General features: G+C 41.4%; 1 protein-coding gene across 1 annotated transcript in view; it reads left to right on the forward strand.

Moving 5' to 3' along the window:
• LOC141005578 (teneurin-3-like) overlaps positions 1 to 24,860 on the forward strand; it is a 322,641-nt gene that overhangs the window by 209,408 nt on the left and 88,373 nt on the right. Inside the window, exon 22 of the mRNA XM_073477461.1 lies at positions 2,316 to 2,459. Coding sequence (XP_073333562.1) covers positions 2,316 to 2,459 — 144 coding nt within the window. The remainder of the gene's footprint in view (positions 1 to 2,315; positions 2,460 to 24,860) is intronic.

Here is a 24,860-nt window from a genome sequence, read left to right on the forward strand (position 1 = left end):
TATAACTTTTCATCACAAAGGTGTTAAAATTGGCCTGTGAAAATTATAAGTTGATTGGGTCAAAGCTTTAGGGGGAGACATCTCCCAAATTCAAAATGGTGCTGAAGGTGAGGCTCACCCAAGGCGTTATGCAAGCTAGGACCACCACTGCTTCCGCATTGTGCAGCCCGTAGAGCGTGCGCACTGGAGACTTCCGCCGACTGAGCCGGCTAACTTCCAGTTTCAAACCCAGACTCACTTCCTCGGGGCTTGGGACCAATAGGCTATTTTTTAGATCCAGGTGTGGTAGACATGTAGTGAATTTCATACATTTTGGCGAAACTAGCTGTGGGAGCTGATGTTTAGGGGGTGCCAGCAAGCCATTTTGCCCCACCCATGTCCAAGATCCATACATTTTCGAGTATGTTTAGCCTCTCAAAAATGCAATTTATTTTGGGCTAAGAAAGAATAATTCCTTGCATTTCGAGAGGGTCCTCTCACTGTTTCACTGCTTGGGCCTACTAAGCCATGATCTCCTGAACATACACATAACAAACAAGACCAAAAAGTACATTTGCAATTCGGAACATAAAGCAGCAAACTTAACAAACAACTGAGCACACTGCATGATGGGAAAAAAATTGGCTTTGAGCAGTACCTCACAGTTTAAGAAATGACATCTCCTGCTGCCACTAGGAGGCGCTATGAGTGTAACTGAATGTTGGCATGTAAATGTGTTCAGGCTTGGACTCTTACAGAACATATGACGCTTGATGCAGAATTGACCATGTACAGTGGAGTTACAAAATAGTGAATCGGGTGAATCAAACCTTTGGCGTGCTGCCACTGCCACGCCATTCAACAAAGCCACAAGCTTTTAATAACTTTTTATTACGTAGGTGTTAAAATTGGCCTCTGAAAATTCGAAGTTGATCAGGTTAAAGCTGTAGGAATTTATTGTAACACAACCTATTGAAATCACCAAAAATAAGCAGAAAAATTTCAGATTACGGGCTTCCTGTTGTGTTGAGGTAGTGGCATCAAGAGACCTTTTTGTAGATGTAGATGCGATAGATATGTGCACTGAATTTCATGCATGTATATTAAACTAGACTCTTACCAATTGTGTGAAGTTTGCTGCAGATTCGACCATGCACAGTGAATTTACAGCAACTTCCTGTTTCCTGGAAAGACATCAATATTTGCTGCATGGCCCCACCCTTTCAAGAAAAACTTAAGATTTCAATAACTTTTAATCACAAAGTTGTTTGGTTTGGCCTGTGAAAATTTGAAGTTGATCCGGTTAAAGCTGTAGGAGCTGTTCGTTAAAGTACAACGTGCAAATTGCCAACATGAGCACTAAATTAAATATGGCTGAATTCCTGTTGGGTTTATCTCATTGCACCAAGAGACTTTTTTGTACGTCTGAGTGGGATACACAATTGTCCTGAATTTCATACATGTGGGTGAAAGTAGGCCTAGGGGCTGTGTTTTAGGGGCGCTAGCGAGCCATTTAGCCCCGCCCATTGACATTTCCTGAACTGCTGGATGCATAAATAAGAAACTGTCTGTGAACAAGTTCACTATGTAAACTAAAAAAGTATCAGTTCTTTCACAACTTCTTTCTGCTACCCCAAGTAGCCAAAATAACAGGTTTCAGGTTTCAAGAATGGGGTAACTTTTCAAGTTAGTGTTTGATTTGACATATCTCTATTTTACCCTATTTTAGATCACAACATACCAGCTCTTCCTCTATTTCCTTTAATCAGCTCAATTGCTCTTGGGACATTTTTCATATCGCATCATAATTACCCTGTTTTCGTAACTAATCCATCCATGCATCTATCATGAAATTATTATAGAGCTAAAGAGTTTTGTACTATCATCTCCTAATTACTGTAGAGAGTAAAAACGGATTACTGTAATATATTGGTGGAGCAGTTTTACAACCCACATCCTGTGTGGCACCTTTGCCTCTTTCTTTTCCTCTGTCTTTCTAAACATCTATCCCTCCCTTCTACTTCTACCAATTGTACCTGCCTTTCCTTCTCTCTTCTCCCTTAGGGCTGCGTGCATGTGCACATATGAATACAAATGCCTGATGTTCATAATTCCATAGAAGCATTTAATGGACAGTTCCATTATGATGTGTCACCTTTTCACCCATTGTGATTAAGCAAATATCCTACCCTTGACATTACAGTGTTGTATGTCTTGTATGTATTTTGATTTGGTCTGAAGCACATAATAATAATGCAAAACGTTTTTTATTTGAACATTAGCACAGTCAGTGAAAAGAGCTGAATAACCGGCCTTGCCCTGTGTCTGTCCTATAGTGTCGGTGGGGTTTGAATATGAGTCCTGCCTGGACCTCATCTTGTGGGAGAAAAGAACAGCCATTTTACAAGGATATGAGCTGGATGCCTCCAATATGGGAGGATGGACGCTGGACAAACATCACATCCTTGACCTGCAGAATGGTAGGTGCTATGACATGACAAAAACATATCCTGCACTATATCACCGTGCCACAATAGACATTGGCGATGAACAACAAAAACTTGCAATCTTCACAATAAAGCATAATTAAGGTCTGAAGTGTTCTGTCACCATGTATGAGGCAGATGTAGTCATCTGGCTCAGAGCACTACCTCACAGATTAGAAAATTACATTTCTTGGTGCCACTAGGGGACACTAGGAGTGTGAGTGAATATTTGCATGTAAATGTGTTCATACTGTGACTTGGTGCACTTCTTGTTTTACGGTGAATCATGTCCGCATGTGAAAATTTTAAGTAGATTGGGTCAAAGCTGTAGGAGCAGACGCCTGTGAATCCCCCAAATTCAAAATGGCTGACTTCCTGTTGGGGTGAGCTCATGGGACCAATATGCTTTTTTGTAGATCCAGGTGTAGTAGACGTGTACTGAATTTCATACATTTAGGAGAAACTAGATGTAGGAGCTGATGTTTAAAGCAGCTAACTTAACAAACGGCCAAGCACAATGCATGATGGAAAAAATTGTTCAATCTTTGATTCCGATACTGATGTTTCGATGTTTGTAGCAATTAATAATTAAATTAAGCAATATAATTGCTACAAACGAATCTATGTGACACAATACTAATAAATGTAACTACACACCCATCACAGTAGGAAATCCTTTTTTTCACTGTTTATTTTGATTCAGAGTTTACATGTACCAGCTCAAAAACAGTACATATTCTCTCTTTCTCTGTCTGTCTGTCTGTCTGTCTGTCTGTCTCTGTCTCTCTCTCTCTCTCTGTTTGTCTCTCTGTCTGTTGGTCTCTCTGTCTCTTTCTGTCTCTGTCTCTGTCTGTCTCTCTGTCGGTCTCTCTGAGTGCATGCTGAGAGTGGAAGACAGTGAGAGCGGGTGCCCAAAAACACTGATGATCCAGCCAAAAAGATCATCTTGTCCAAAGTCCCTACGTTCATTAGTAATGAAATGTTGCAGAGAGAACTGGTGAGACACGTCTCCAATAAAACTGATTCCTCTGGGCTGTGAATCTCCCCACCTGAAACACATTGTTTCCTTCAGAAGTCAGGTCTTTATGATTCTGAAGAACAACACTGAGGAGTTAAACTTGATTTTGAAGCTCAGAGTGGATGATTTCGATCACATTGTTAATGTGTCTTCTGAGAGGATGAAATGTTTTGGCTGTGGAATGGAGGGTCACCTCATCCGTACCTGTCCACAGAAACAAGATGTTCACAGCAGGAAGACACACAGAGCACACAACAGACTGAAACTGAGCATCAAGGGGCTGCTGGTTGAGGTTCTAATGGTTCACAGGCTGGTGGTTCAGGTGCTGTCAGTCCAGTTTTTGATGATCATGGTACTGCTTATAAGTAAGAGCATCATATGAAACTGTAAGGATGGTGTTTAATAATATTTATGCTATGGTTGTGGGAGTGGAGAGAGTAGTGTTTTAAATGAAGTAATTGATATATGTAATAATGAAGAATATGTATTTATTGGTGGAGATTTTAACTGTACTGAGGACAGCAGGTTAGACAGGAACCATGCAGAGCCTCACGCTGCCTCTTGCACTCGTCTGCTTCATCTCATGGAGGCTCAGGAGTTGTGTGATATTTGAAGAGGCTTTCATAATAAAACAGAGACAATACACCTGGACACACGCCAAACATAACTCACTGTCCATGGCCAGGCTTGATCGTTTTTACTGTTTTAAACATCATTTTATTGTATTTAAAAGTTGTTTCATCAGCCCTGTTGGCTTTTCTGATCACGTACTTGTGAGTAACTTCTGTTTTTATAAAATGTGTAAAACCCAACAGTGCCTATTGGCATTTTAACACGGCTTTACTGGAGGATAAAAAATTCAAAGAAACGTTTGTCTTTTTTTGGAAAAAACACCAAAGTATGAGATTCATTTTGTGTCTTTACAACAGTGGTGGGATTTTGGAAAAGTCCAAATTAGGCAATTCTGTCAACAGTACACTTGGAATGTCACAAAAACCTTGATAAGTTCAGTGAAAGCTCTGGATTCTGAAGTGGAGGAACTGCGAGACACAGGAGACCAAGACCAAGTTAAAGGAATAGTTCACTCTAGAACGAAATTCAGTCATTATCGACTCACCCTCATGCTGATGAGAAGTCCGGTGTAGTTTCTTATTCCTCAAAGTGCAGCTGGAGACCCGCGGGGGTCTGTTCAGCTGTGAGCGACTGAGCGACACACAAACACAAGAGGGATGCACTAGTGATTTGAAACTTTGAAACTCACAGCAGGATGTAAATACCGGTGTGTATCTATCGCGAGTTCTGTTGATCTTGTCTGGCGCGGCTTCCGTAGTGCAATCGGCTGTGAGGAAGACTCGCGTGCACGGGGGAGCGTGCCTCCAGGCAGATATAGCATAGTGACTGTTTAGGCTAGAAAAATGTACTAAATGACGTCGTTTCGAGTAAACTCTGGATGTCGCCACTTCAGGACACTTGGATTGCAGCGGACGAGCAGTATGGAGGAATATTACAAAGTTTTTGTGTAGTTTTATGGACCTTTTCGTCTCGGACGCCATTTACACCCATTATATGGATTATTGCTGCCGGAGGGTACCCCCGCGGGTCTACAGCTGCACTTTGAGGAATAAGAAACTACACCGGACTTCTCATCAGCATGAGGGTGAGTCGATAATGACTGAATTTCGTTCTAGAGTAAGCTATTCCTTTAAAAAGTGTCTCAGCCCGGGGGACTCTGGTTAGGTCCTGCAGGGTAAGAATGGACAGAAGAGGTTCATTCACAGTTTAAGGTCTGACACTGGGCAGGTGCTGACTGATCACACTTACAATCCACACACATGCTGTCAACTTTTACAGTAACCTGTTTAAATGTGAGCACAGAGAGTAGCAGTCAGTGTCTCAGAGTTTCTATACTGGTCTTCCTCAGGTTGAACAAGAGAGTAATGTAGAGTTGGAAGCAGCTCTCTCCTCTGATCTATGCTGCTCTGCAGAGCATGCAGAGTGGGAAAGCTCCTGGAATAGATGCTCTACCTGTTAACTTTTAATAAGTCTTTCTGGTCGGTGGTGGGGGGGAATCTGTTGGCAGTACTGAGTGACAGTCTCGTTGGAGGGTGTCTGCCGCTGAGCTGCAGGAGGGAGCTAAGAAAACCGGACAGAAAACTGAACACTGGAAAAAGGGCAAAAGACAAAAGACACTATAAAAAACAGAAAATACATATAAAACACACATACAATGAAACTAAAATGACAGGACCATGACAGATATTAAAACCCCAGTAGAACCGTGTGGTGTCAGTTTTGTTATAATAGAACACAATCATTAACTTTTTGTAGAAAAGTGGTTTTCAAACTTTAGGAATTAATTCAATATGCTAATAATCACTGCCTCTGAGCTTGTGAGAGGCAGATAAGTTTGACCAAATCTCACAGATAGCCTTTTGCTAATGTTTCCATCTCTCTACTCACCATTAGCAGCTGTTATTAGTGCTGGAAGACTGTGGTTGCTCTGGGCTACCTGCAGGGGCCAGTAGTGGAGGACTGGTTTAACTGACTGGTCTGAATGTGCTGTATGTATTAGCACATGAATGTGAATACAGTGTGTATACAGACCTTTACTTGTTTCCTTTACATATTCGTAATTAGTTATAATCAGCTGGTTTGTGAAGGATGCATTACTGGTTCTAGTGCTGTTTACAGAAGCACCTGTATTGATCACCTATATTTGAAGACAGTAATGAAAAAACACTATACTATATTTTACTATACCAGAGTATTTAAAAAATGCGTTTTGCAGCTTCGAAGGCACTTTGATTTCATAAACCCCCTCCCTTGTCCTCCTGGCTGTCCTCTATCTATCACCCCATCCATCACATTGCTATTCATCCCTCTTTCCCTGCAGTCCTCTTGGGCTTTCAACACCTTGTCACCCGATTCAGTGTGTGTGTGTTATTGTGTGTGTGCGCGTGTGTTTAAAATATGCATGTGTTTTGTCATTTTCTGTTTATATGCACACTGGTCTCTGTGGGTGTGATTTTGTGTCTTGAGGGGACAGTACTGCGAAACACAATGTGCTTTTGTCCTTGTTTAGACCAAAACACACTGTATGGCCATAGAAAAAATCTTGTTTGTGTTTGAGAGGGATGGGGTCTATCAAATATGCGTCGTTTTCTTTGTGGCTCCACTAATGATGTCGACGGGGCAATGTTTTAACAAGTCTGTACAGTGAGTGATAACTGGCAATGACATATTGTATCTTGTTAAGTGTTTTAATATTTTCACAGAGATGACCAGCTACTTTCCTATTTACTGTCTCATATTCAAATCTGAGTTTATCTACATATATACATATATTTCTGTAGATAAAAATAGCAGTGGTGCAGCTTTAAGGTATGCCCTGCATTTACTTTGTAAATTCCCTGGTCCATGAGTGATTACCATCAGACTATAAGACAGCCCCCAATGCTGTATGGAGAACACATGACACATTTGCAGTTCATTATATATCTACAGCACACTGCCATCTTAATCATAACACTACTCATCATGCTGCTAACCAACTCAACATTTTTACAAAAGACCATGGTTCCACAAAATGTGGTTAGATCTTTGAGCTCTTCATCTACTCAGCTCTTTTTAACCTGACAAGTACTCAAGTTAAAAGTTAACAGTCACACAACATAGGTGCTTGTGTCAGTCTTGGAGGTTCCAGATCATTTTTTGTACTGCCTGAACAATTCTCGATTTTTGGGGTCGATGCTGATACCTATATTTGGAAGTAAAAAACAAAAGTGCTATCTATCAACACACATTTTTTTAAATGATTCCTTGAATGTGGTTGTCAAACACACACACACAACAAAGATGTGTAATGGAGGCAGAAAATTTTACAGTTTATCAATAAACTTAAATATCTAAAATGACATGAGTGCATTGAAACATTAAACTTCAATTTATTAATTATAAATTATCCCAAGAATCTTTTTCTGCATTATTATCCCTAAAAAAAGTTAATATCAGCTTTTACTGGACAATGTAGATGCAATACATCTGTGATAGGTCAACATCAGACGATAATATCAGCTAACTGATTCATCGGACAGGCTCTATCTTTCTGGCGTGATCCAGCACAAATTAAGTCCTGACCCACAAAGTGTGTGAAACCAAACTGTTTTCACTTTCTGTTAGCAAAATAATGATTGTTTTTTTCTATCCATGGATAGAATATCCATGGATGTTTTTGTTTGAAGCTGAATTTCATGAAAAGTTAAAACAAGAAGTTTATAATACATATTTGTCAGTACAGTAAATATTTGAAGTAGCTGTGCTGTTTTATGAAATAACATAAAGTATCACAATAAACAACATTAAACAACAAAAGTATGACAATACAGTTTATTACAAATAATCAGAAATCTATGTCATATAAACTATGATGTGGATATTTTTATTGTGGGAAAGAGAGGCACTAGCAAAGATAAAAACACAGACAATGTAATGAGATTTAATAAAGGAAAACAAAAAAATACAGAAGGCAAAGAGAATAAGGGAGGAAAAAAGAACACACTGAATGTGTGTAGACTAGTTTTTACACACACACGCGCACGCACACACACACACACACACACACACACACACACACGTACACACAGAGACACACCTGTTGCTATGCGATCTGCAGCACTGAGAGGTGAGCACTGCTGAACAACTCAGATTAGACTGGGGATAGAGAGAGAGAAAGGGACAGAGAGAGTGAGAGACAGAGAAAGTGGAAGACACAGAGAGAGAGACATACAAAGAGAGAGAGAGACACAGAGAGATTTTTGATTTTTAAGAATAACTTTTTCCAAAAAGACATCATGTTCAGAAACACAGACACATCAATAAATAAATAGTAGTCTTTAAAAAATCACAGTAACTCCTCAGAAAAAAAACAGCTGGCTTTCTTTCACAGAGCACAACACATCACCATGAGCCAACATCAGGCTGAACTGATCGACATCTTTCATCTCTCTGTAATAATTAAAATCAATCACTACTCTGGCTTTGACCATCTTCCTGAACAATAGTGTCAGATCAATGTCTACTGAGTCATCAATTTACCTCTTCCTGCTCACATAAACAGCCATCTTTGCTTGTCCCAACATGAAGTTTATAAGTTGACATTTGTGTTTGGCTGACTTTCTGTATTTAAAACGAAAAATTAACACTTTTCTGAATAAGCTCTCCAACAAAATGAACTATGGCAGCAGGCGCGCACACTCTGAATAACAGTGGAACACAGTTTCTTTATCAGGATAGAGAGGACTCTGTGAGTATCACTCAAACCTCTGTTAATAACAGACAGAAAGGCATTGACTGCTACTGCACCTTGTAAGAGCCTCCACTGTAAGTCAGCTACCTTCTTTATAACGGGGGCTTGTATAAACCCCTCCAGGCAGGTTTGATGGAAAGCAGCGCCTCTACTGGGTAAATGTATAATGTCCTCCTTCTTCCTTTGGAAGAAACAGAACGGCCTGAGGAATCCAGTGCAGTTTATACCAAAAGAAATCAACCAGGACAGCTTGAATTCTAGAAAGCAACTTTGAGGTGGGATCCACACAAGCCAGTCTGTGCCATAAAGAAGAGGACACCAGATTGGTAATGACCAGTGTGCACCCTCTATAGGACATGCTTGGTAGAAGCCACTTCCATTTTTGAGCCTGCCCCTATTTTCTCTAAAGCATTCTCCCAGTTCTTTTCCAACATGGATTCTTCATCCAAGAACACTCCCATGTACTTCATCCCCCCTTACTGCCAAGTGAGCCCTCCTGGTAGAGCCAAGTTATCTAAAGTCTTTTTCCCAACTAGCACAGCTTCACTCTTTTTCCAGTTTATGGGAGCAGAAGAGATATAAACAGAATAAAATATCAATATCTCGCTGTTTATTGAGGATAATCACATCAACAACAACATCATCTGCATATGGTGATAATTTAACAGCTGATGTGCAACTGGAAAGCAGACACCTGAGAGCTCTTTCCTGAGTTTGTGCAGCAGAGGTTCAATGGCGAGGGAATACAACATCCCAGAAAGAGAGCATCCCTGCCATACCCCCTCCTGGACAACAAAAGATGCAGCCTGTTGTGGCAATTTCTTGTGAACAGAGAACCAAACACAGGAAAGAGTTGTCGTTCCTTTATTCAACACTTGTAAGTGGGCGCTTCAAACATCAACATGTAATGCTTCTGGCTAAAGGCACAAAAACATCCCCTTGTCGGTTTTCTTATATGCATTCATACAACCCAACTTACACCCACATCTGGAGTCTATACATCAACACACTTGTCAATTATTACCTTTTGGGACTCAAAGCCAAGGATGAGACAAGGGGTGCTGGTAACATAAGAAACACAAAAATGAGACATAACTCCCTACCCTGTCAATATTGGCACCAGGATTATGTCCAAAACAACATTCCTGGCTCAACCAGTGTTATAAGGAGTCAGTCGCTTAAAGGATGTCCCATGTGCAGTATTTTTTCACTACACTCCACCCTTTTGTGCATTTATTGCTCACATCAAGTGAAAATACTAACACAAGGAAACCTACACATTTCACACATAAGCATAATTATAATCACTTCAAACCAAACTACATGATATAAATCCACCCCAAAACATGCTTGATAATCTTTCTTTTAACCACAAACACATAAGACATCAGACCATTAAAAGTTACATAGATTCATCATCCGCATGATAAGGAGGGATCCAACCTAAAGTTGTGAATGAGTCACCGTCATCCTCAGACTTCAGTAGAACATATTGTTGGATTTGTCCTCCCACCATATAACTAATCCATCTATACATTAAAGCTCTCATACATGTCAATGCACAAGTACAGAAACACAGAACTACCCCAAATGCAGTTAACACTGAAATCAATACCTGTACCAACACTGCACCCCATGGACCCAATTTATCATTCAACCACATATTAAAACTATCCCCTGCAGAATCAGATGGCCCAAAGGCATTTCTAATCATTTGTAGGGCATCTATAACCTTTGTAATGTTGTCAGAATGATCAGGAATCAGGGTTGTACATGCTTCACCTGTTAAACGTAAAGTTACACATGGATCTCCAGTTCTAGCCACAAGGTAATCTAATGCCATTTCATGCTTTAACAGAGTGAGCCTGTGTGATTTGTCATTACTTGATAAAAACTCAAATCCTTTAATAGTCTCATTAGCGAATGCATACATTGTATAGGTGACATTATCAATGTGATCTGCAAGAAATGTCACACCATAAAATGGAAAAAGCCAATTCCCCATTTTTCCCCAAGAGAAATGCGCCAATGATATGACTGTATGTTATGATATTGAGCCAACTCACGCTTCTCTCTGCTGGAGTTAAGTTCAGTACCTCTTAACATGATAACATTATGCACTCTTAATTTTATTATATAACAACATCCGTTCCAATTTGCTGGCAGCATATCATAAGTATTATTTCCACATTGCCAATAATGTGAATACAAAAACCCCAATCCAAGTCCAACATGATACCTTAAATTATTATAAACAACAACTTGTTCTCCATCAATGGTCATAGTGTTGTTATGATCCACTGTGGCATTCACAGCCATTGACAGTCCTCCTTTGGCATACATCTTAAGTATCATCTGTCCTGTCAAATGTGTCTGACATTCTGATTGTCCCATTATCTGCCCCATACCTTTGTTGCAGACTCAGGTTGTCCAGTATTTGTATCTCTGTTGGAACTTCCACCGGTGTTGCATTTCTTAGATATAAAAATGGGTGTGGACCAAAGCTTTCTTCACAAAGCATGTGCCAGCATTTAATGGCAGGGATCATCTTGTGGATCTGGAATCTTCTTACAGTGGCTGGCGTGTATCCATGTAGCTCTTTCTGCAATCTTAACCACTGATGCTGTGGTCAGAGCAACTTGGTACGGTCCGGTCCACCTTGGAGATTTCCAACCCTTCTTCCTGAAGTCCTTCACCACGATCCAGTCCCCTGGTCTCAAATTGTGCAGTTAACCTTTAACCTCTCTTGGTAAGGCGTCTTTCACTTGTCTGTGAATATCACAAAGCGTTTGCATTTTACTATTTGCGGTACCCATTCTCATGGGCTTCTCTATAGGTCCCAGACCTGACAATGACTTTTACGAGGTCCCAGACCTGCCAAGACTTTTCTAGAGGTCCCTGACCTTCTAAGGGTTCTCTAGTGGTCCCTGACCTGCCCTAGTAACACGTCTGTTATACAGAACACTTTTTTATTCCTACCCTGGTCTTTCCCCAGAATTATCCCATACAACCATCATAATTCTGAGAATCACAGTGGAATTTACCAGAAAGACACTTCTCTCCTCTGCTCACTCGATTCCCTGCCGTGAGTCGACCCCATCTCAGGCTTCCAGGTCCCACTTCTCACCCATGTTTCTGGGGAGATACTGGGAGCGTGCACTCTTCCTTTCAGCACTGAGTCCAGTCGTCTCATGCCAAGGGAATCCCACTTCTGACACCAAATTGTCGTGGCAATTTCTTGTGAACAGAGGACCAAACAAAGGAGAGAGTTGTTCCTTTATTCAACACTTGCAAGTGGGCGCTTCAACCATCAACATGTAATTCTGGCTAAAGGCCTTGTCGGTTGTCTTATAGCATGCACACAACCCAATTACACCCACATCTGAAGTTTATACATCAACAGACTTGACGACCTTTACCTTTTGGGACTCAAAGCCAAGGATGAGACAAGGGGGGCTGGTAACATAAGAAACACAAAAACAAGACATAACTTCCTTACCCTGTCCATATTGGCACCAGGATTATGTCCAAAACAACATTCCTGGCTCGACCAGTGTTATAAGGAGTCAGTCGCTTAAAGGATGTCCCATGTGCAGTATTTTTCCACTACACAGCCAAAACACCATGAACTTTGAGTGTACTCGCAATATCACAATACAATACCTGGATCTTAGCAATGAAACCTCGGCTGAACCCAAAAGCTTTGAGCGTCTGCCATAGATACTGATGTTCAACCTGGTCAAAAGCCTTTTCCTGGTCTATGGAAATAAGACTAGCATCTACACCCAATGAGCCAGAGACATCCAAATATGTCTAACAAAAGTGATATTGTCACTTATTAGCCTGCCAGGCACACTGTCAACATGGATGAACTCACTCATCACCTCTCTGCGTCTGGAAGCCTGAGCTTTAGAGAGGATCTTGTAGTCCCCACACAGCAGAGAGACCGGCCTCCAGTTCTTCAGATCCTGTAGATCTCCTTTCTTCAACAACAAAGTGATGACTGCCCTCGTACAGCTCAAAGGCAGCTGTCCTTTACACAAACTGTCCCGTAACACCTCGAACAGATCTCCACCAACCACTGACCAAAACGTTTTGTAAAACTCAACAGGCAGTCCATCGATGCCAGGAACTTTACCATTTCCCAGACACATATCAGCAGTATAGAGTTCATCCACAGACAGTTCTGCATCCAACACTGCATTAGTATCAGCATCCTCCTGAGGAAGTCAAGCATAAAAAGATTCAGCCAGCTCTATTTTCGCCACATACTCCTATTTAAAGAGCACTCTGTAGAAGCAGGTGGCATATTTGGGAATGTCAGGGGTTCCTGTTATTGTGGATCCGTCTGCAGAGCGCAGAGAGTGCACAATCTTTCTCTGACCGTTCTTACGCTCCAACCCGAAGAAAAACTGTGAGGGAGCATCCATTTGAGACACATTCATGAAGCGAGAGCGGACCTGAGCCCCCTGTGCTGTAATGCACTACCGGTTGGCTAGAGCAGTCTTTTTAGATTTAAGGGCTTCAATGTGCCCTTGATTTCTGGTACTAGACTCTGTAGTTCTACTACTTCTGTCTCTAGGTCTTGAAGAGACCTGGTGATGTGCTTGGTGACATTGCGAGTATACTGCTGACAAAACTGTGTAATTAGACTTTTTCCAAAATCCCACCACCGTTGCACTGAGAAAAGCCAGATTTATTTTTCTGATGTGAAACCCATAAAAAATTAAAACCTTCTCTAAAAGATTTGTCATTTAAAATACCAGTGTTAAAATGCCAATAAGCCCTGTGGAACTTGACGTTCTGAATGTGGAAAGAGCACTGAACAAGACACCTTCTAAACACAAATTCTAAAATTATGCTTAAAACAATAAATGTGATCAAGTCTGACCAGTGATAGCAGGTTGTCTCTGTAGTGACTCCAGTTGCACTGCCTGTCAGTCCTGTTGAATCCTCTCCAAACATCCTTTAACTCACATGTCTCAGTAAGCTGCCTGAGTCTGACAGATGAAGCATGATGAGGCTCCAGGTGATTCCTGTCTAACTTAGCAATTTCTGTACGGTTGAATCACCTCCCAGAAACAAAAAATCAGCTGAACACTTCTTAATGACATCACACAAAATATTTAAAAAAAGAGAAGCTCTTTTCACATCACTTCTTGCTCCATTGATATTTAAAGAACCTATTTTTAAATCACTCATGGAAAAGAAAAAAACTCAACGATACAACAAAGACACATACAACTAGTATATGGAGAGGCCTTTTTGATTCAGGCCTTTGTTACTGTTTTCTTGAGTCAGTAAATCTCTTGCTCACAGAACGAATCCTCGTCCTTCATCAGCTCTGCCACAGACCAGACAAAACCTTTGAGATCAGGGAAGAACTGCTCTGTTTTAACGGCCCTTTGCCCTTTCGTTTGTGAAAGAAATTTTTTAATTTTCTCAAGAGGATAAAAAGTCATCTCATCCTCTTTTGAAGGCGTCCACTCACACTCATCGTCTGACAGTTCCTCCAGTGTTTTCTTAGTTTTAGCACTGCTCTGCTCTTTGTCAGCACTGTTTTTCCTTTTGTGAGATTTATTTTGTGGAGCTTTCCCTTCACATGTTTTCAGCCACCAGCACATTTTCAACACTTTAACTGCAGCTTTCTTTCTGTGTATCACCTGTTTTCTCTGCCTGCGTCTTTTCTTCAGAGTTCTCTCTGGTCTGGACCTTTCTATCATTACTGTCTCTTCCACTCTCAGTTTGTTGCAGTTTCACATTCTGCTCACTGTCCTGCGTGTCTGCCTCTGACTCCTGCTCTCTCTCTGCGGACAGCTGCGCACAGGCCGAGGCGCGTCATGTGAGACCGACTCACCTGTGGGCCCCACTGCGACCCATTCAGGTGGTCAGTCGGCCTGCTTGGCACGGCCGGCCGAAAAGGGCCACTGTCTGGCCTCAGGGCAGGAGCGATCCAAATGTCCCTCGTCTACACAGCTGAAACATTTCATGGTCTCAGAAGTTGCAAACACAATGTAGTCGAAGTTATCAACTTTAAAACTGAACGTCAATATCTGTACCTCAGTACATAAACATTACAAAAACAAAACATTTATCCATCTGCAGAGTTGACAGCGCCTCAACATGATTAGCAATTGTCCTGAGTCTCGTCCAGTTTGTGCTTCCCAGCAAGGTCATAAAATCTGACATGTGCCCCAAGATGTCCGTTTTAAAAAATTGTTTTTATTATCACTCGCAGACGATCTCTGCCTCCCTCTGACATATCTCCTACATAAGTAACGTTAGCCTAATGTCTGCCCACAATTCAAAGCATGTTAGCAACGTCACAATGTAACTTTATTGTCCAGCTGAGGCTGGACAATCAACAATCAACATAAGTTGCAGAGTCTCAATTATGCTCTGTCTCTGCATCGATGCAGAATCTTCCATGTCTGCATCGCGATCCATCTTATAATCCATAAATGTCCACACCTCTAAGTGGGACCAAGACATTAGTAAATGTGGAAAGAATGCATGAATCTTGGTTTTGGGATAGGCAGGTTTGAAATCAAAGTCAGATGCCCACATTTAATCACACCGGTGCACAAACGCACACACACAGCCTTACTGCCCTCTCTTTTAACACAGCAGGAGAATTTTCCTCTCTTTTTCTACGCTCTCTCTCTTTTTGCCACACATTACCACACGCACACACACACACACACACACACACACACACACGCTTTTTTCCTGTCAGGCAAGTTTGTTGCCTGTGTAGATTGCAGCCCAGCGGGTATGGAACCCTGCTGGCTCGTACTCTGTTGATCAATCAACACCTACTAATGGAAGAAGAGATGAAAGAGAGGAGGATAGTGGGAAAGCAAAAGAGAGGGATATAGATAGCTGGATGGAAGGGAACTGACTGATACAGGATTCAAGGACTGATAGTCATATGTCATGTCTAAAGAACTTGTATTTTGAATGTGTTCATTGCAGAAAGTTACAGTAATGGAGAAAAAAAAGTCTGGCTCTGAATCATGGTCTTGTCAGGAAATCATGGGAACAGCATTTGTACCATGAAACACTATCGAGGTCTATGACCATAAGAAAACATAATGATGAATGATTACTAGGAAAATATGTTAGGTCTTTCAAAGACATAACGTAGCATTAATAATTTCTAAAACATTGACACTGTGCTTGTACCTGTTCCAAATGGCCACACTCAAAGGTGACTCTAAAATCCTGCTGTCATAGCCTCCTCCTTGCTGCATTACACTGCTTCATTGATCTCTTTTCAAGAAGTCTGTCTTTTGCATGTCTTTGTAGTAACGATGCAACAAATTGTACGCTTTAGACAATCTCTCCTCAAAGACATTCATGATCATGAAACATGACAGAAGCAGTTGTGTGAAGAATTAAAATAAAGAACTTGAGAGAGAGGTTCAAACAAACATTTCCTTTTCAAACAAAATGCATATTAATGCGTTTTTCAATCCAGTGCTGTTATATGAATATTGGAATAGGTTCATCAAGATAAACATTTGGTGGCTAATTCTCCACCCAGGTGCCATTAAGCCATTGAAGAAGAAGAGAGCACAATGAGATAATGTTATTAACGATGGAAAGTCACGTGGAAATGTTGCATTTTCTTTTGGTTCCTGGGCTGTATTAATTTGAGGAACCATACAGTTTCTTTATCGGTCCACACTGATCTGATATTTTCATCTGCTGTCATTTTTAATCTGCTCAGTGGAACAGAAGTTTGAGTGATACTTGAGTCATATACTAAATGTACGTCATGATTTATTTGCTAAGACTGTTTCCATTGCACTTTTTCAAGTGGAGCTTTTATCGATACATCCTCTACACCTCAACCAATTTAGAATATTTCATATGCAAAAAAACAGGTTTAACATTACTGTTTACTTTCTCTTGATGGTAGAACATTCCAAAGCCTGTCAGATGCTGCCCGTCCCCCTGGTTTGCCATCAGAAAGGGGGTTTCAGATGCTGTTAGCCTTGAATTTAAGTTATATAAGCCTCAACAGTTCACCAAACACACAGTTTTTTCTAATGGTGCCAAATTGACCGAGAGAAGGGATTCAGAACTAAATAATAATTTAACCACCTCAATAAACTAGTATGTTCTGTATGGCCTACATGTACAAAAATACATGTCATATACGCTAATTAAAATGATTTATTCATGTATGTTTCAACCTGATGCCTTTTCATAGTATGTAAACTGGCAACTGTGTTACAACCAGGGATGTGTAATTCATCTTGCTATCACTGCATCACACACATGCACATCTTACATGTCAGCCCTGTTTTCACAAACTGGCTTGAGGAATGTGACAAGGAGGGAGTCCACACAAGAGATTTACTTACTAGTTTAACATATGTAATTCATTTAAAGTAAGGGAAATGCAAGAAAATGGAGGAGCTTGTCATCATCAGAAAAATAACCCAATAGGTAAAAATGGAAGCAAGTGATTTAGGATGGAAGTTGGTTGTTGGTAGAGAGACACAAAGTGAGCACCAAGGTTATTATCGTAAACGAAAACGAACGAAATGACGAAAACTAGAATTGAAAAAACATTTTCGTTAACTGAAATAAATAAAAACTATAATTAAAAGAAAAAAACGATAACTAACTGAAACTGTATTGTGTGATTACAAAACTAACTAAAACGAACTGAAATTATAGATAAAATTCCCTTCGTTTTCGTCTTTGTCAATTTCAGATTGATATGAAATCGATTTATTTCGCTCAAGCAATTTTACGTGAGCTGGCGGCGCCATACGGCACCTCAAGTCCGTCACTTCTCGTGTAGAGCCAGCCAGAGTCGGCTTCTCTTCTCCCCTCTACGGCAAAAAATGGCGTCAAGAGTTGGGCGAAAGCGACAGAGTCCTATATGGGATTTTTTTGAATACGACAGCGAGAAAGACAAAAGCAAGTGCATTGTCGTGGAAACAGGTGACACAATCTGTGGAATACTTCTCAAGGGAAAAAACCCCACGAATCTGAAAGTCCATTTGAGAAGCTTGCACAAGAAGGCTAATGGCGAGTACCTTGACAAAGTGGCCTCTCTAATTAGCTCCCCTGAAAGTGAAGCAACATCTCGGCCAGGTAGCACCGGGAAGGAGGAGACATCGATAATGGACTGCTTTCACCGACGACCAAATAGCTGCTGGTTAGTTAACACGCAGGAACACCACAAGCGGGAAGATGCACTCGTAAATATGTTTATTGAGACTGGTATTTCTACAAGACTGTGTGGCTCGATTGCCTTCAAAAAGTTTTGCTTCTCACTCGAGCCAAAATTCAAATCACCTGGTGCTGCGCGAGTGAATAACTTTCTTGGAGCTAAGATGGAAAAGGCAAAGCACAAATTGAGAGAGATCATAAAGGGCGCGAGGAAGCTGACCCTCTGTGTGGATGGTTGGAGCAAGAGGGGATTAACAGCATCTTTCATGGGTGTGTCAGCATGTTTTTATCATCCACCTGGAGGCCACGTGTACCATGCTCTGCTTAACCTACACCGAATGGAGCATCCACACACTGGGGAGACCATCGCTCGCTGCATTGATGAGACACTGGAAGAATGGGGTATAGGAGAGGACAAGGTGTTGCTCATTGTGACAGACAACGGCTCCAACATAGTCAAAGCTGTGCGGCTGCTTAGAGATAGAAGACAAGTACAAAGTGAGGAGTCCACAGATGGTTCACATGCTCAGCCAGGAGGTGCCGGAGATGGTCTGGATGAACTGTGGGTCGAATCAGAGGACGAGGACGAGGACGAGGACGAGGAGGAGGAGGAGGGGGATATTGGAGAGACTGGAGACCTCGGTGAGTGTGATTATTGTGCCAAATACATTAGACTTATTGATTTGTTTTATTTGGATATAAAATGTAACAATGATATAACCAGTGTTGTAAGCTTTAATTGATATTAACCCCGTAGAGTAAAAAAAAGAGAGAAGAAAATAATTTACTTGCTCTCATTTACTCACTCATCACATCTGTTAAAACTTAAAATGTATAATTGTCACATTGACCATCATAGTTATTGTCATGTCATGATTTCATATCCAATATTGGGGTTCATTATGAACATAAAATATTAAATGTGTTATCCTGTGGGAACAAATTCAGGGTGCTAACAGTGTAAGAAACTAAATATCATAAAACAAGTAATGTTATCATCCCTGCTGTAAAACCAAGGGTTACTACAGACAGTGTGTTTTACATTTGATGAAAATAAATTATTTGTTTGTGTGTTCTCTCTTTTCTAAGAACTTGACCTGCCAGATGATGGAGAGAACAACAAGTTCCAGAGGATGCCATGCCTGGCCCACACCCTTCAGCTCACCCTGAAAGCTGTCACGAAGCACCCAAATGCTGATTCGCTCATATCAAGAGCAAGAAAGCTGGTACATGCTGTGAGGAAATCATCAGTGGCAAATGAAGCAATGATCAAAAAGTGTGGCAAAACTTTAGTCCGAGATTGTAGCACACGCTGGAACAGTACTTTTGATATGCTGAGAAGGCTGCTGGAGATCAGAACTGAACTTAACCAAGTACTTGACGAGCTGGGCATTGACACACTTCTCACAAGTGATTGGGGTAAGCTAGAGAACCTGGTCAAGCTGCTTGAGCCCTTCGCCATTCACACAGACCAGCTTCAGAGTGACAGCCAGTCACTCTCACAAGTAGTGCCATGCCTGCTCAACCTTGAGGCACACCTGCTGATGACTACTGCTGCTGGGAAGCAGTTAGCTCAAGTGCTGTTGAAGTCCTTGCGAGAACGTTTTGCCGCCATTCTGAGCCCTGATTCCCCACAGTTTGATGCTACACCAGCAGCAGCCTGCCTACTGGATCCAAGTGTTTCACTGATTCTTCAAACACCAGACATGGTGCCACTGAGGAGGGCAGCAGAGTCTTTAGTGCAGAACCTGGCAGCTCAGTATAATCCAGCAACTCCTTCTCAGGTTAATGCCATTGCCACTCAAACTGCAGCACACTCCCCTCATACTGCCCTTCAGAAATACCGCTTCCTTGCCTCCCGTATGGAGGTCAACGTGTCATTGACAAATGAGGCTGATGGAGCCGACAGTCTGTTGGCTGAAATGAAGAAGTATGGCAACGACGTGAAACAGGGTGTGTTTAATGAGACACCGTTGCAGTTCTGGAGATCAAGAGAGGCTGTCTATCCAAAACTTGCCCCTGTGGCACTAGATCTCGTAAGTGCCCCTGCCTCACAAGCCTTTGTGGAGCGCATCTTCTCAGTGTGTGGACTGTTGTCATCTGGCCTGAGGAACAGAACAACCACATCTCTGGAGCAGCGTGTTTTCCTCAAGATCAACAAGAAATTGTTGCTTGACTGAAGTACACTCATCAACGAGCTGCTAAAATATTGAAACGCTGTTGACATGATGCCAGCGTAAAGGAAACATATGCCATATATATATATATATATATGTCATCCAGTTTTTTGTTTTTTCTTCACTGATAGCTGATAAAAAGCCGTTGATGTTAGAGTGGATCCCATTACGTTATATGTCAAAAGTTGTGACAGTTGTGGAAAAATGTTAAGTTGTCAACTGAAAGTGTGAAATAAGGGTTTCTTTGTTGTGTTTGAACAACAACTGGATTTCTACCAGTGCCCCATACTGAACTAGTATGTTGGACAGAAGGCATTGTAATTATTATAATAAATGTGACGTGTGTCTCACAAATGGGTTTATATTCTTTTGTTCATGTGTGTCGTTAGTCTGTTAGCTATTTTGATTTGTACCAGGCAGGCACTGTATTTAACCCCAGAAGCAGTATTACACACATTTTGCACTTAAGGCTGCTATCCTGTGGACTGTTGGTTGTTCAACAGTAACTGAATACATTTTTTAAAATAGTATCTTTTGTTGAGTTTTATTATAGAATACTTACTCTGATCTTTTTGAATACTGCACCTGACAAATAACCCAAAGTATGAAAAAACTAAAACTAATACTAAAACTAATAAAAACTAAACTAAAACTAAGCATTTAGTAAAAAACAAAAAACTAACTAAAACTAGCAAACCCGCTCTAAAAACTAATTAAAACTAACTGAATTAGAGAAAAAAAAGTCAAAACTAACTAAAACTAAACTATAATGAAAAATCCAAAACTATTATAACATTGGTGAGCACATGGTTTACCTTTTATGGCCTGTAAGATGAAGTAGATCACTAGAGGACTCTTCCTGCCTGCACTGGATGACAACCTCAGATCATGCTGCCCGCACAGAGCCAGCAGTATTCTGAAGGACAAACCTCACTCTTGCCATCACCTCCTCTCTGCATACATACAGATATCAGCCAAGACATGTAAACCACCTACTTAATATTGTGCATGCACAGCTCTGGCCTGTCGAGGCATGGTCATAAGACCTCTGAGGATGCCCTGTGGTGTCTGGCACCAGGACTTTGTGGTGAACCCTTTGGGTCCTGTATATTGGGGGTGGGGCCTCCATGGATCAGACTTGTCTTAGCACCTCCCAGATGCTTGATCAGATTAGGATCTTGGGAATTTGGAGACCCGGTCAACGCCTTGGGCTCTTTGTTGTGTTCCTCAAGCCTTTCCTGAGCAGTTTTTGTGGTGTGTCAGGGCACATTGTCCTCCTGGGGGGCCACTGCCATCCCGGAGTGCCATTGCCATTGAGAGGGTGTGTTTGGTCCAAAATGGTGTTTGGATGTCAAGAAGCATCCATATGAATGGCAGGACCCAAGGTTTCCCAGCAGGTCATTGCATTGTACTGAGATGGTCAATGTTATTCACATCACCTGTCAGTCGTTTTAATGTTGTGGCTGATCGGGATATGTATGTGTATTCATATATGCATTCATGTGGTTATGTTAAGGCAACCAAAAGTACTTGTTGAAAAGATGACAGTGTCAGTTAAATAGTGAAAAAGCATGAGATGGGATGTGCTTTTTCGTCAGTTAACTGAAATTTATATGATGTCCTTGAGGTTCAGAATCCCTTACAGACAGACAGACAGACAAATAGATGGGTAGATGGGTAGATGGATAGATAGAGTAATATGTGCTGGTTTCCAAGATGGTAGTTTTAATAATTCAGCTCACCACAGGAGGCTCCTCTTTGATGTCTCACTTTTGAAGTGAGTGCATCCCTCTCTTTCCTCAGTTCATTTTCTGATCACTCGATTACATTAACCTCCTCAGAAGTCAGCAAACTTATATCGTCCTCTGTTTCCTGCCCCTCATCGTCTCTCCTTTTTCCTCCTTTGTTCTATCCATCACTCCATATTTCTGTTTACATACGTTCTTTTTCATTTCAATCTCAGGTGCTTTTTTGTCAGCAAAGTCACAACTGTGTGACATAATCTCAATAAACATCCCAATAATCCCAATCACACATGATTATTTGCATCATTATGCTGTGTTTATGATTTAGTGTAGCAATATATTGTAGTCGTTGTACATATAATAAAGTAAATCAAATTTCAATGTAACAATTTATCCATCTTCAGAACCATATAACACAACAGATATAAAGATTACAGTTATGATGGTCTAAAAGTTGTTTCAAAGGCTTTTTCTAAGAACAACGTAATTACTTGCAGGTATCCACGTGTAGTTTAGGTATTGCATTTACCATCCAAACTAACATAGCAATGGTAATTTTAGTTATTAGTTGATTTTCATCTAAATACACTTTTATAATTTCATGGCTGCTAAACTACAGCCACATTCTGTGAACAGTTTTTCTTTTCTTTTCTCAAAAATAAAGCACACGGGGGCGCTAGCGAGCAAGACATGACGTAACACACTCTTTCACGAGCTCCAGTGGAACCACTATTAATTTAGAATACATACAGCACCTCCTGTATGAATAACTCTCAATAAAGATTAAAATCGACATACTGAAACCTCAAAGACACACTGGTGTGCAGAAAAACAATTCTGATGGCGACAAAACTTTGGAAATTCAAGTTTGATGGGTCCTCCAGCAACAGGCCTGGTGCATCCACGGAGAAAAGTGCATCAGATGACCCCGGTCAAACATCACCTACCACCCAGCAACAACACGCAGCGATGGTATGGGAGAATTATCCTATCTTTATTCAAGAGCGTAGATTTTCAGTTTGAGAGCATGATTTCATTCCTTTTCAGTGACACAGCTCCTTCTCGTGCTCAGATTTATTCTCCTCATGCTCACATTTTTGGCTTGCACTGAGTTGTTTGCTGCTTTCTTTCAAAATGTGTGCTTGAACTAAAAAATCACATGCTTGTGCTCACACATCTTCTTCTTGCACACAAAAATTTTGCTCGCATTCAAATATGTCCTGTGCTCGCTCAGATCTAAAGTCTGCGCGCTCAAACCTAATGTGCACGCACTCAGAACAAGCACCTCCTCTTAGGTTGAGGAGTCTGCTCAGACTCAAGGCTGTCCATCCCTGCGCTTAAAATATTGTGTTTCACCAGCCAATAGGGAGACAGCTACAGTGTGGACCAATCAAATGACGGATGTCGCCTTGGGTGCGTTCCTTCGCACTTTTTTTGAGTGCTCTGCAGGGGCGGGCATATGGTCTGTTTGTAAAACTGCTTCTCTCAAAATACACCAATTTACCATATTAGCCAGCTATTTGAATCGTCACCTATTTAAGACACCAGCATATTTATGTATAATTCATCTTAAGTAATCCTAAAAAGAGTTATCGTAGTTTAGACTTTTTTCAATTTAATATTAGCGGATATATGTTATATAGTATAAATACTAACAGCATAGGAGTGTTAGGATAGTCGAGTGGTTAAGTACAATATTAGATGTTGCATTTTAAACCATGGGACGTCGGTTCGCATCCCGGCCGCCGCACTAATCCTTTTCACACTCCCATTTGCATGCGGGGATCCTGCGCCAATTCTCCGCATCCACCTCTCTGTGAAAGTTTCAGATGCGGCGAGGGGTGAAATTTCACTGCGCCGAATACAGAGGTACTATCAGAGGTAGTATCAGAGGTAGTATCAGAGGCGCAGTACTGGCGAACCGAACCAGTGTGAACGGATAAGCCGGCGGCGCGGAGCGACGGCGTGTCGGTCTGATGGTGTTCACTGTCTGATAACTGAACAGGTCCATCACTCAACAAAATATAGAGAAATGTCACGGTGTAAAAAATCACCACAACGGTCAGCCCTCCCGACCGAGACTTCAGTGAACATACCCCCCAGAAAACAGCCTCCCTCCCCGCGAGTGAAAGAGTCAGGCAGTCTCCTGTTTACTGATGGTGATTATGTAATTATGTAACTCAGAGAAAAACGTAGGATGTTTGGTGGGTCAGGATCTCAATCACAACACATAATAACAGCATCCATATGATTATAAACAGTCAGCAGGTACATGTTTAGATTAACAGGAGGACACCGGGGAACCCGTTGAAAAAAACACACACGTCATCTTCATGACGTGTACCGCCACGCTGGCGCCGGCTTTCTGTGTGAATTACTCTGGGTCGTCTTTTACGCCGGAGCTGCTCGGCTCTGTGTGAACAACCAACGGCGGAGAATTGGCGAACCTCCGCTGCGGCGATAATGAGCGTCTCTGTGTGGTTTAAAATGCAATATCTGGCAGTGTACTTAACCACTCGACTATTGTAACATTCCTACGCTTTTGTGAAGGAACGCACTCAAGGCGACATCCGTCATTTGATTGGTCCACACTCTAGCTGTCTCCCTATTGGCTGGTGAAACACAATATTTTGAGCGCAGGGAGGGACAGCCTTGAGTCTGAGCAGACTCCTCAACCGGAGAGGAGGTGCTTGTTCTGAGTGCGTGCACATTAGATTTGAGCGCGCAGACTTTAGATCTGAGCGCGCACAGGACATATTTGAATGCAAGCGAAATTTTTGAGTGCAAGAAGAAGATGTGTGAGCATGAGCATGTGATTTTTGAGTTCAAGCACACATTTTGAAAGAAAGCAGCAAACATCTCAGTGCGAGCAAAAAATGTGAGCGTGAGGAGAATAAATCTGAGCACGAGAAGGAGCTGTGTCACTGAAAAGGAATGAAATCATGCTCTCAAACTGAA

The sequence above is a fragment of the Pagrus major genome, chromosome 1 (assembly GCF_040436345.1).
Source record: "Pagrus major chromosome 1, Pma_NU_1.0".
Classification (NCBI taxonomy): Eukaryota; Metazoa; Chordata; class Actinopteri; order Spariformes; family Sparidae; genus Pagrus; species Pagrus major.